At 37.5% G+C, this 14,176-nt stretch overlaps 1 protein-coding gene across 3 annotated transcripts in view; it reads right to left on the reverse strand.

Annotated features, from left to right (window-relative positions):
• The window catches only part of COL5A2 (collagen type V alpha 2 chain), a 189,096-nt gene that overhangs the window by 30,576 nt on the left and 144,344 nt on the right, over positions 1–14,176 (reverse strand). For all 3 annotated transcript variants that reach the window (XM_070731915.1, XM_070731914.1, XM_070731913.1), the window contains exons 19-26: positions 10,858–10,956; positions 9,266–9,310; positions 9,078–9,176; positions 6,413–6,466; positions 4,905–5,012; positions 3,017–3,070; positions 1,358–1,456; positions 1,017–1,070 (exon numbers count right to left, since the gene is read on the reverse strand). In XM_070731915.1, the coding sequence (XP_070588016.1) occupies positions 1,017–1,070; positions 1,358–1,456; positions 3,017–3,070; positions 4,905–5,012; positions 6,413–6,466; positions 9,078–9,176; positions 9,266–9,310; positions 10,858–10,956 (612 nt within the window). The remainder of the gene's footprint in view (positions 1–1,016; positions 1,071–1,357; positions 1,457–3,016; positions 3,071–4,904; positions 5,013–6,412; positions 6,467–9,077; positions 9,177–9,265; positions 9,311–10,857; positions 10,957–14,176) is intronic.

The following is a 14,176-nucleotide window of genomic DNA, read 5'->3' on the forward strand; positions in this document are numbered from 1 at the left end:
ACCCACACTTGATCTATGCATCTTCTAATTTACATACATAATTTAAAATTTCAGTTACACAGATGACATCAACATTAAGGTTAAGTAAACCAAACATGAAATATGATAAATTACACTATGGGGACAACAGAACCAGAGACCCAAAAACCCTTTTCCAGTTGGATGTGCATGCATCTAAAACAGGGGAAAAGGGACGGAAGGAAATAACTTTTGGAAATCTGACATTCAAGGACCCAGGTTAATAGTTTCCCTTTGTTATGTATCTGAATGTATGCATTTAAAAAATGAAAAGATTAAAGGAATTGGGAAGTTTAAATTCAGAGCTGCGTATCCATTGTTATTCTGACAATGCCTTCATGGTTTGCCTCTGGCATTGAAAGATACAAATCCTCTTAAGATTTTATTTTCTTCCATAGCTAATGATACTACAGTTCAAACTTGAGCATAACAACCAGCTTAAAGGTAAATGTTAATTAGTTACATTAAGATTTAATGTTAATGCAATTAAAACTAAATGTTAATTAGTGTATATTACGCTTCAGTTAACCTCAGCTTAGCAAACTTATTGTTAAAGAAGATTAAACTTTTAAAAACATTCTATATAAACAATTCTTCAGCTAAAGGTTAGTTTTGTTTTTACTTTCCAATGAGTCTTGAATACTGATGACTCCCTGCAGTTTTCTTTCATATCTTTTGGAAGTGGTTTTTGCCCTGCCAAAGTCACCTGATTGGCTTCCATTCCCAAGGCAAGACTAGAATTTGGGAGCTCCTAATTTTTAGCTAGATACCTTTAAAAAACCAGTACTCATCAGGGTGGGTACTCAGATAAAATGTTCTCCTTTTCTTCCTACCCTCATGAGAATTGCTCTCTAAAGTATCCTTGAGAGGGATACAAAAGGAAAGCAAGAATAAGGCTACCAAGAACCAAGATACCACTCAATTACTTTGACTTTTTAGTCAAATAGGTCTAGACACATATAAACTAACTTCTCCAACAAATGTCTCGATTTACTTACCAAGGGACCAAGTTTCCCTTCTGGACCTGAAACCCCTGGATTCCCTGTCAGACCCTGTAAAAATAACGTATTACAAAACAATGCTATTTCTGGCACTCGGTTACCATTCATCAAAAATTACACATGTTCATAAGAATTAATTCATAAGATATCCAAGTTTATACTATTTGATAATAACTGACATCTACAGTCCCACATTCATTTTGATCTAAATGATATTAATATATATATACAGTGCACTCTTATAAATTAACCAAGATCAGTGGATCTGAATAGCCCTCTCCATTTTTTAGACACATTCAGTCAAGATGTATAGAGTAGGATTATTATTCTTTCTTTACCCTGGCACCCGGGAGACCAGGTTCACCCATGCGACCAGGATCCCCTTGGCTTCCTTTAGGGCCTGAAGCCCCCGCAGGACCACGTTCCCCTTGAGCTCCCTGAAAGGGAAATCAAAAGCAAGATTATTCCTTGGCACTTCAGGTATAATTACAAGTATGTGTTTGGATGGATGTGATTTCAAGGATATTTTGGGTTTTGTTTCCAAATAATTTCTGAGCTACCCAATAACAGCTCTTACAGAACAAAAAAACAAAACAGAAAAAAAGACTACCTTGTCTTCCAGTCCGACCATGAAACCCGCAGAGGAGGTGGAGTAGCTATATTCTACAAAAAGACACTAAACCTAAAAAAATATCCAAGTTACACAAGATCTCACCCTTCCTGAAACCATTGTCTGTGATCTGTCCTTAAATACCACACTTCGCTTCCTACTTTGTTACAGAGCCCCAGATTATGAAATCTCACATGCAAATAAATTAACCTCATTGCTAATGTGGACAGTCTATTTACTACAGATAAAATAATTCTTTTCCAACAGTCACAGCATGATAGACGTCAGCCTCAATCTAATCCATTGCAAGAATCATCTTAATAATGGGACACCCAAGTACAACTTTAAAAAAGCCAACTATGAACTCATAGACGCCAACCTCTCAACTCTTGACTGGCAAACTCTATTCTTTGGCTGCAACACTGCCAATGACCTCTATAGCATCTTGTTCAAAATCAAAAGAACTATCAGACTACATGTACCACTAACAACCACCATAACCAAGAAAAACAAACTACCCCTATCCATAAGGATGCTACAATCCAAAAAATCCCTCTGGCAAAAAAGCCAAAGCAGGCTATGTAGCCAACTTCAAAAACCACTACAAAAATATATGCCACCAAATAAAGATGGAATGCTCCAACTATCACAGCAAACAAGAGAAAAACCTTCTGCGCATAAAATCCAACCGTGCCTTCTACAACTTTGTAAATAACGAACTCCAGGATTCGAGACCCCTCTCACCACTAAAAGGACCCAACAACAAAGAATGCTACAGTCAAAGCTAACCTCTTCAACACATTCTTTGGCTCAATCTTTGTAAATAGCAACAGCTCATGGCCAAAATTCCCTAGACGTACCTCAAAAGATTTAACACAAATAGACTTCACTGAAGACAATGTTGAAAAAGCATTGCATGGGCAAAAACCTTATCTGTCAATCGGACCTAACAGACTATGTGCATACTTCCTGAAAAAGCTCTCCACAGCCATAACTGAACCACTAAGCATAATCTTTGAAAAATCCTACAGGACCAGTTGTCTACCAAATCTATGGTCACTAGCCACGGTCATCCCCATCTTCAAAAATGGAGATCCCAGTCTAGTAGAAAACTACAGACCACTCTCTCTATGATGCATCACATGCAAAGTCATGGAATCAACTGTAAACAATCCATTACCTTCCACCTATCCTGCAATCTGCAACTACTACACTGCAAAAACATATGGATCACATATGGGAGTGGGAGGTTTTTTAATGGAAACTTTCTGAGAAGAGAAAATTGGAAATGACATTTAATTCCTTATATGATGCACTATTTTGATCTTGAGTACATTTCCCAAATATATGTTCTATTTAAAAATATCTCAATAATCCTTATACTCACCTTTGGTCCTGGCAAGCCATCAGATCCTGGAAAGCCACGGTTACCAGGAGGACCCTATGGAAACAAATGTATGTTTTTTAATGGGGTGACATGTATGATCCATGCTTGTAATGTTTAAACTTTGGTGGTGGTGGTGGTGGTGGTGGTGGTGGTGGTGATGGTGATGATGACGATGATTTAATCATAGCATAGGATATGCAGAAATCTGATAAAGTTATAATAATGATAATGATCATATGATACAATTTTTCACAATATCGTTTTTCTAGTCAATTAAAAACCTATACTATAGAATAGATAACTACACAAACCAACCATGTCACTTATTGAAATACTGGGGGGGGGGGGCGGAATGCCATTGCCAAAAAATGTCATTCTTCCTCCAATTAAAAACTAAAAAGGAACAAGAACAAAATCCACTTTTCTCTGAAATTCTCAAATAAAACGACATTTTGCTAGGTGATATTTAGGGTTATGGGTAATTTTGAAGATTATTTTACAATAATTATATGACTTGAGCATATCAGACCAAATATCCCATATATCCATTTTTAAAAATTGTTTTGCTGTTCTGAACTTTATATATATATAAATATGAATATACATATATATATGACACATACAGAATATAGTTGTCGGCTATAAATAAATTAACTGCCTTGTAATGGTCCTGGGTTGGGCCTAGAGGCAAAAAGGAGCTGTGACGTTCCTTCAATATACCAGGGTGATCCAACATAAAAAAAAAATATAGCCCCTCCCTGGTACAGAGCTGGAAGGGATCTGATCTGATAGCTCAACTGCTAATTGTCTGCCTTACAAGGCAGAGTTCACTGGATCAAATCCCAGTAAGGAAGGGTGTGGCTAGCTGATGAGGCCAGAACAGGGCCGAAATGGGACCATCCTAGTCTCCCTTATATCCATTATAAAAACTCAGTTGAATCACTCTAGGAAGTTCAGATCCTATAAGTTCAGATGTTAGTGACTCTAGGAACAATTTTTGGACTATCATGGGAGGAAGTTGCTAATTGGACCCAAATTATTAAAAAACATTTTTCCCTGTGATGAATTATTACTGAATCCAAACCATAAGACACACCTAGCTTTTGGGGAGGAAAACAAGAAAAAAATCTGCCTCTGCCTACTAGCAATTTGCCTCCTTGCAGCAAACGCAAACAGCCTACTCAGTTTCAGCACAGCCTGATTTAGCACAACAGCTGATTGGTGGTTGGAGAATATTTCCTATCAACTTTTCCAGGTTGTGGGGATCACTGTCACTGTATGCCCCATTTTCGGTCTCCGCACGCCTCATTTTTTATCTTTGCACACCTTATATTCGACCTGTGTGCATCCTGTTTTCAGCTAGTTCCAAGTGGTGGGGATCACAGCCACCATCTATACCAACCATCTGGAATGGGTGAAAAATGATGCATGTGGAGGCCAAAAATGGGTCAGCTAAGGTGCTAATAGCTGGCAGCAACAATGGGTGATCCCCACAGCCTGGAATAGCTGATAGGCAGTATTCGGGAAGACTGCCTATCTAATCTAATTCAACTGCTCATGCTAAATTAGATTGTACTGAAGCTGACCAGTCTGTTTGCTACAAGGGAATGCATCTACACCAAAAACTGCGGTATGCTATTTTTTGTTTACTCTTGAAACCACATATGGCTTTCAAAAAATCTGATAATATTTTCCTACAAAGCAACGGACCAAGTTAGAAATCCAATATACTTTCCTTTGAAAAGGCTAAAATCAAGATGCAAACCATTGTTTGCCACCATAATTGGACTTCTTTTGGATATTCTACTTTTAACCCAAAACTAAATGGGGTCATTCCCAAGAAAGCTCACCAGTAAATTACTGAGATTTTTCCCCTTATTATTCTTACCCTTTCTCCAACAGGTCCAGGAGTACCAACTGATCCTGGATCACCACGAGGACCTCTTTTCCCTTCTTCACCAATAGGTCCAATTGGTCCTTGGAGGCCATGGGGACCCTAATTAAAAACATTTGCATTTATAACCTAAATTAACAAAATCATCATTCAATCATGCTGCTATTGATACAAGACATATTTATTAATTGGATTTGTATGCTGCCCTTCTCTGAGGACTCAGGTGCCCCATTTCAAATCCAATTATTTTTAATAATAATAATAATAATAACAACAACAACAACAACAACAACAACAACAACAGAGTTGGAAGGGACCTTCGAGGTCTTTTAGTCCAACCCCCTGCTTAGACAGGAAGCCCTACACTAATTCAGACAGATGTTTATCCAACATCTGCTTTAAAATTTCCAGTGTTGAGGCATTTCTTGAAGAAGGTTTTGAAAAATATATCATTTCTGCAAACATTCTTTTTAATGCTTTTTTGCTTGTGCATATTCCAAAAACATAGCTATTCTAGAACACTGGCCACATTGCATTAGTAGAAATTCTGCAATAATATTTGGAATAATAACTGACTGATTTAATGGTGAATAGTGATTAACTAGTCAAAAGTTGATCAGGACAAATATTTTATTATGTGAATATGGATTTTCTAGTATTGTAGATATTTATTAAACAACTACAACTCTAGATCACTTCCACTATAGTTTGCAGATGAGACAGCAGTGATGCCATGTGAACAAGTCCTTTAAAAATTATTACCAATCTCTTGATCACACAGAAAGTGGGAAATCAGGATCACTCCTTTGTTATATTACCATTTATTTTCCCAAGAAAAGGAAAATAGTTTTGTGTGGGTTTTTGAAAATAATTTCTCAAATCACCCCTTTAAATCAAATAAATATTTAAAAAGAAAAAAAGAAACTTTAAGCCAAGTTCCATATTTATTTATTTAAAATGAAAAATAATATTTCTTTGCAATATGAACATGTCAATGGGACAGCGCAATTAATATTTAAAGTTTGCAACTAAAATCAGGGAGATTCAATTTAAAGGCACAGAAAGTTACTAGAGGATTTTTAAAAAAAAATTATTTGTCAATTATGTATTTGTAATATGCATAGATATAACATTGTTTATATACATAAGATGGCTACTGATAAGAGGGAACAATTGTACAGAGATGGAAGGTACGCTGGTGCGCTTATGGAGTGCACCTCACAAGATGTAGAAGAAATGGGGAAATGGACTGCTTTTTGTCACCCTGAGATTTCTTGAGAAAAGTAGAGCGCTAATAAGGATTAATAAATAATTTATAATGAGAAAAAAAACTCTTAAAGTTTGTGGCACATTAAGGACAGAATTGAATAACAGAAAAGCATGCATGTTATTTTGTACAGGAACATTTACAAAAATAACACTTACAGAAAAATAACAACCAGGTTTTTCTGTAAAGGAATATTTTAAAGATTATTTCTAGAGAATATGTTTTGAAAACTTACTGGCTCTCCTTTGGGCCCAGCTTCTCCTTTGAAACCTGGAACACCAGGATCTCCCTGAAAGCAAGTACAACCATTAGAATAATGATCTGAGTTATTCAAAGTGACAGGAAGTATAACATTTTTTGTGAATACATGTGTTTTTCAAAATTTATTAATATAGGCCCAATTCATGGTTTCTTCAGCAGTACAGACTATGGTGTAATCTACAATGGTCCATGGACTGTTATTGGTCTGCAAGAAAATTTTGGTGGTCTGCAGCACAACCAAGCTGCTTCAGGATGACCAATAGCCAGTCCTGTGACTAGAGCTTTGGAATATAGGACTAGCCAGACAGTTCGTGGTGGGGCTGGAAATCTCCACTGTAGAGGGAGCTATGTGCAACTTACAACTTTGGAGGTGCAATGTGCAAGGCATAGTGCAGACCTCGCTGACCAGTATGAGTTAATGGTCCAAGGGTGAGTGGCAGCACTGGTGGGCCGAAGCAATAGGTGTCAGCCCCTGCTATGGCTTCCTGTCAGCTGAACCCACTACTGGCTGTCCCCGCTCCTCACCCTCCCACCATCACCTGACCTGAGAAGGGAAAGACGGGAAATTGAGATTTGTTCCATATTCCAGACCGGGAGCAAAGCTTCATTTGTTGCTGGGTCTTGCGGGTGTTTCTTGCAGCCTTTGTTGGTGCTGCATGCAGCTCGGTCTCTAAGAGACACACATGACTTCCTCTCAGCCCCAAGACATTGGCCTGGCCCGGCTCAGCAATTTCTATATGGTGCTGCTATAGGTATCTCCATGGCCTGCCCGCTGCTGTCACAGTGCAGTTAAATTTATCATGCTTCACAATGGGGGAGATGGCATCCCCTTCTCCTCCTGGAGCCCATTACGACATGGAGCATCAGCTGCAATCAGGTCGAGTGAGTGTCTTGGGGTGGAGGTTGTGCGTCCAGCACCAACAAAGGCCGAAGAAGCACCAGTAAGACCCAGAGAGCACTGGAGAATCAGAATGAGAGAGAGAGAAAGAGAGAGACAGAGACAGAGAGATGAGAGAGAGACAGAGAGGGAGAGAAAGAGAGATGAGAGAGACAAAGACAGAAGGGAAGAGAGAGATAAAAGAAAGAGAGAAGGGGAGAGAAAGAGGGGGGAGATGAAAAAAGAGAAAGAGAGGGAGAGATGGGAGAGAGAGATGAGAGAAAGAGGGAGAGAGAAAGAGAGGAAGAAGAATAAGATGGGGAGAAAGAGGTGAAAGAGAGGGAGGGAGGGGAAGGGGGGAGAAAGAGAGCAGGAAGGAAGAGAGAATGCCTGAAGGACCCCATCCCATCACTGGGAGACCAGGTTCATATTAGTGGTCCATGGGATTTAAAATTATGAATTTGGTGGTCCCTGGGGTGTGAAAGGTTGGTGACCTCTGTTCTCTGTCATCTGTTCAATAATATTATAATCATATGCAGATATGTCAGTCTTGCTCCACCTAAGTAACTCTAAAATCCTGATGCCCCCCCCCTCTTTGACATATAATTCTTACTATTCAAAAAGTGAACTCCTATTAATATCGAGGAAGCCTAAAAGGCCATTAACTTGGTTTAATTAAGGTTCCAATTGCCCCCATTAAAAAATGCCTCCCTGTGGGGCGTGCGCTCTACATTGGGAACCACTGGTGTAAATAAAGAAGATATGTTGGTTTTCCTATTGAAAACACCTTGCTCATCTGAGTATCAAATTACTCAGCCACTACTATCTATAGAAGAGGCTCCTTTAAGTTTGCTTCAAATTTCCAGCCTCAATCTCATGAGCAGCTGGTGGCTTGCAAGTTATAGAAAATATTTCCCTAACAGTCATGTGATTGTTCTTAATAAATAGTCCTATTCTTTGTCTGTTGTTCTTCAAGTTATCTTTCTTGGTGTTAATAAGAACTCAGTTTGGATTAATAACTCTCTTGAGAGCCCCATTTACAGGAAGATGGAACATACAGTAAATCAAAATGTAAATAATAAACAAGCTATCAAGTCAACAGAGAACTGTCATTTGTGCCAGAAAAAGAGTTTTTCACTTTGTGAACAGCTGCTCTTAGATGCTAAATTGCACAATGTGATTCAGAGCATCTTTCTGAATGTTACAGTATTTTAAAATTGTTAATAGGTTGCATGTTTGATTCCTTTGAAACTATTCAAAAATTGGTGAATGAGCCTGTTTCTTAGCAAATGAAAGCTTATATAGTCATATAATATCAGTACTATCTGCCTAATTTGTTGTTCTAGTAGTCTATGGAGATTCTCAGTCAACAAGGTCATGGTTGTCCCAAAGGTTGTTTTCCAAAAAGAACTTGGACTTTGTTGGGTTGGATTTTTTTTAAAATGTTTCACTTTTTAATCTAAGAAGCTTTTTCAGTCCCTCACAAAGAAGCTTCTAGGATAAGAAGAGAAATATTTTGAAAAGAATAAAAAAGCAAATTCAGTTGCCTTTTGGTAAACAACTTTTGGGACATATAGTTGTAGTTGTTTTACTATTGTTAGCTCGTTTTTGTACAATTACCACATATTTTTAATTGTGCTGCTACCATGGGTGCTTCGATCCTGTTATGGAATGTTAGGATTATGGTAGGATATAAAACCAAAAATAAATAAGCATGCATTAAATGCAAAATTTTACCACTTCTGATTTTTCAAATCATTACCATTTGTCCTCGAATGCCAGGAGGACCTGTGCTGCCTTGTGGTCCTGGAGAACCAAGTGGGCCTGTTAAGCCCTGTGGACCTGAAGTTCCTGGAGATCCCTGTGAGAGATACATTGATGTGGTCAACAGTGTCCATGGAATGGAATATAAAGTCTTAAAAAGAGTATTTGCTTAAGTCAGTTACTTACTGAAGGCCCTTTTGTACCTAGGGAGCCATCTGTACCTAAAGCACCCTAAAACAGCACAAAACAGATATATATTAATACAATTTCATCAAACATGGCTATCCCTATGTGCAAATTTGACTGAAATGTCAATTTCTTATTTATCAAGTGTACCCTACCTTATCTTATGTATCAATTTCTGAACAATATAAATTGGAGGCAGCTGATTAGTATCAATTCCAGTTGGTCATAGTCTAGAATTTTGTGGATATCTGTTTTTTGATTTCCGTAGACTACTACCCTAAAATATTGAACTAAAAATATCAAGAACCTGAAGATTCTGACCTAGCTTCAGTTATTCAGGCTTAGTTAAAAATGAACAAATTTAATATTGCATAATCTCTCATGAGATAGACTTTTAAAAAGTGTCATCAGAAAAATGCTTAATCGTACCTTATTTGGGATCTATTGTAATTTCAAACAATCGCTAAGCAACCTATCAGTTAGGAAGGAATATTTGTAAAGTAGTTGTTTTAAATATCTAGATTTTGATTTGATTTGATTTGATTTGATTTGATTTGATTTGATTTGATTTGATTTGATTTGATTTGATTTGATTTGATTTGATTTGATTTGATTTGATTTGATTTGATTTGATTTGATTTGATTTGATTTGATTTGATTTGATTTGATTTGATTTGATTTGATTTGATTTGATTTGATTTGATTTGATTTGATTTGATTTGATGGCAGCCCAACTCCTTCCAAACTCTGGGCAGCTCACAACTTCTTAAAAAAATAATATAAACAGACAGTTGAATACCCATTAAAAAACATTCATATCTTTTTCTGGCCGGATCTAGGTATTATCGCATTGATCAACTTAAATGCAAACAGTTTCAGGCTTTTGGAACTTGCCTATTCTGGGGAACTCTTACAGCTCTTTGAAAAACTGTACCTTTTAAGCAATTCTTTCAAGATGAAAGTACCTCAGAAAATTTCATCTGGTCTACATTTTTAAACAAACTGACCTATTTCATACTCGTATGCACAGCAATTTGAATCAGAACACTTATCCTACTTCTCTAGAATTTGTGATTAAGTTCCAAGTAGAAAATAAACCATATAAAAATGTGTCCACATGGAAAGTATTATTTAAAATCATGTAGTATGGAAAGATACAAAGAATATGCATATTGGCTGATGTATAAATTTCCAGCTAATGCACATATATCTGACTGTCCTAAGCAAATAAATTATTGTACCATTGTTTTAAGATACTGCAAAAGTATTTTTTTTACTTTCAAATCTTTTCTGATTATCTTGGGACCATGACTAGACAGAGAAGACAGTATCCCCTCTTATATCAAAAACTGGGACATGCTAAGTTATCTCTTTTATAACCTGTACCTCTGTTTATGTGACTACAACCATCTTTAACTCTTTTTTTGCAGTCCATTTCAGGTTTTGAGTGAATTATTCATGTTCTTTTTGGGGAAGACAATACATAAATTTTTCCATGTGCATGCTATACGTCTATATTTATGAATGTTGCCTAGCAGCCAATCAGGGATGAATAGTTCCAAAGGTAATTTATGACATTATGATAAACTTACAGGAAGACCAAATAATCCTAGGGGACCTGGGGCGCCCGTTTCTCCTCTTGGTCCCTGAGGACCTTCTGGACCACGTGCACCTGTGGGACCAGCTTCACCCTGAAGTTTCACATTAAAAAAGAAAGTAGAAAATGTAGTATTAATACTAATCATCCTAATGACCATATTAAGCCTCTCATTAACTAAAGATTTTTTTTTAAAAAAAAGAAGTGATTATTTAGAGTTAACATTAATATAACGCAATAGAGTTCTACCTCCTAGCTATCTGAATTGCCTAATCTAATCAAGTGTGGTATACAATCTTACCTTTGTGCTAATGCAGTATCAAGTCTATCTGTATTTCATACAATGAATGGTGGGCTTTAGCACAGAAATAAAGTATCTTCAGAAGAATCCATGCAGGCTCACATCTAGTTTCCAAATTCACCATATTAGGTGGAATTTTAAAAAAAACCACTGGGATTATTTTTCATTTTCTGTTGAACTATGCTGTGCTGTTGTTTTATAAAATCATGTGCCTTTTGAAAAAGTGAACTCAAGGCTTTTCTTTATGTACAATGAGTTAAATAATGTTTTATGGTGAAATTAGTGTAATCAACAACTTTTTAATGGCTAGATATGGTTGCCACTGCTGCAATCTCCTCTTTCTCGTTTCCTCCTCCTCTTCCTTTTCCTCATCCTCCTCATCTCTCTCTCTCTCTCTCTCTCTCTCTCTCTCTCTCTCCTTCCTTCTAAAGACCACAAGGAAGGTATGTGACACCATAATTACATGGAAGGGAAGAAGATGAGATAGAACTGATGGCTCCTTTTCAAAAATGACCTTTGCATAGTAATTTGGCTAATTAAAATAGGCACAAGAAACCCACTGGAGACAATGTAATTAGACATTGACTAAAAAAACTTATATGTTGTTCAGTGTTTTACCATAAAATGTTGGCATGATGATATTGGAAGATTCCTGGAGCTACAAAAATGAGACTGGGAGCCACATAAGGCTCATATGCTCTATCTACTGTATTCATATACAAATCATGTTAATTGCATGCAATTAATAAATAAATTGGAGATAGTGGAGATAGGATAGCATGGATGTTTGGGTGATTGTTAATATAATTTAATATAATTCTACTGATCTATAAAACTGACAGATTTGCCTCCAATTAAAAAACAACAACAGGAAAGTCATGCTTTTCCTTTAGACATTTGTTAAATTTTGGGCTTACTTTATTATACATGTTTAAAGAAATTATTTGATTCACTGAACTACAGCGCTGGCAATTAAGTTCTTGTTCAGTGACAATTTCCAACTGTAAATACATAATGCATCTGTTGGACTGTTCATTTTATCCTTTTCTCCAAGACCATGGTTAACTAATGCTTGCTATGCTGCATAAGATTTCATCATTTCAAGGCTTCGATTCAACAACTATTATTACGCTATACCATAAAAATATATTCATACTTCTTTCCTTTAAATATCAGAGATAAGGAATGTCTCTGAGGAGGGACATAAATCAAGGGTGGGCTGCTGGGGGATCTCAGGGGTTCAGAAGAATCTCTAGCTAAGACTCTGTGCAGTTCAGAGAACCGCCAAATCCCACTCCTGGTTGCCTGCCGCCCCGCCCTGCCTCTCCCAGGAGTCCCCACATAGCCCATTTTGGATGCAATAACTGCAGGGCATCCATAGAGGCTCAGGCAGGGCGAAAAACAGGCCAACTTTCAGTGGGCCTCTGGAGGCTGGGGAGGCTGTTTTTGCCTTTCCAGGGTCTGGAGGAAAGCCTCCAGAGTCCCGGAAGGGCAACCCTCCCGCCCTCTACAATGGTGTAGGAGTCCAACTAGGCCGTTCCCACCATGTCCACACACACCCAACAACTGAGCAGAGAACATCTTGCTAAAATTTTTGAAGCCTACGCCTGACATAAAGATACTTGAAAGCAAATCCTTGAACTTTAACTACCATGATATAAGTGACCAAACCCTACTACAATTGCCAGAAATTTACTTCAAAAATTTAGCCCTTAAAAATTCTCAGAGACAGTAAAGAAGAATGAAACAAAAGTTTATCCTCAGCTTATCTACCAACCTGCTTTATAACAACTCCAGAGTCTTATTTAAAAGTCAGAAATAGTGTGATACACAGTCTGGGAGAAGTTCTGGCCATAGTCTTGTTTTTCATTGTACATTCTCAGGGAACACACTTTATAGCATAAAGGCCTCTGGACCAAATTCAACTTTTGGTGACTCCTTGAATACATTGTTTTCTTGATAAGAATACAAAAGTGGTTTACATTTCCTTCCTTCCTTTTTTAAAAATTTCCTTATTCAGTTCATAGGACATTAATTTTCTTGTGTTCTCTCTATCTGTTTCTGATAAGAGCTGACTTTGCTTAGGTTTTCAAGTTCAACTAAGATTTTCCAGGTCTAATGGAAGGACTTCAACTGTATGATACTGCCTTGGCTTATATCAGGGCTTCCCAACCTTGTAAAATTTGAGATATGTGGACTTCAACTCCCAGAATCCCCCTGTCAGCATTCCCAAATTCTGAGAGTTGAGGTTCAGAAACATTAGTGTAGATCAGCGGTCTCCAACCTTGGCGACTTTGAGACTTGTGAACTTCAACTTCTGGCTGAGGAATTCTGGATGTTGAAGCCCACAAGTCTTAAAGTCACCAAGGTTGAAGATCCCTGGTCTAGATAATGGCCAGGTTGCCTTTTCTATCACAACAGTTTGTTATGCCCAATGTAAGGATATGTACTCTGCAAGGAGTAGACACAATTGAGCCCAACATTTCTGTTGTTAAGTAAGATATTTGTTAAGTGAGTTATGTCCTGTTTTATGCCTTTTCTTGCCATAGTTATTAAGGGAATCATTGCAGTTGTTAAGTTAGTAACATGGTTATTAAGTGAAACTGACTTCCCCATTGACTTTGCTTGTCAGAAGATTGCAAAAGATGATCACATGGCCCTGGAACAACACAGCCATCATTAATGTGAATCAGCTGCCAAACATCCAAATTTTGATCACTTGACCATGGGGATGCTGCAACTAAGCTGAGGACCACCTGTATTACAGCACACCCCTTCCCCATCCACAGGGGAGAAATTACTTTTGAAAAGAGCAGACAGCAACCCTAGCTTCACACTCTCTCATGCAAATATCCCATTGAGTGGAATAGAAAATACTCAACTATAGGTATTCAAGAGCAGCTAAATAAACCTGTTAAATAAGACAATTTATTTAGGGAAGTTTTTCCAAACCTGCATTTTCAAATCTCTGAGGCCAATAACTCCCCAAATTCCCAGCTAGCAGCACCCCTGG

This window comes from Erythrolamprus reginae, chromosome 1 (genome assembly GCF_031021105.1).
Source record: "Erythrolamprus reginae isolate rEryReg1 chromosome 1, rEryReg1.hap1, whole genome shotgun sequence".
Taxonomy (NCBI): domain Eukaryota; kingdom Metazoa; phylum Chordata; class Lepidosauria; order Squamata; family Dipsadidae; genus Erythrolamprus; species Erythrolamprus reginae.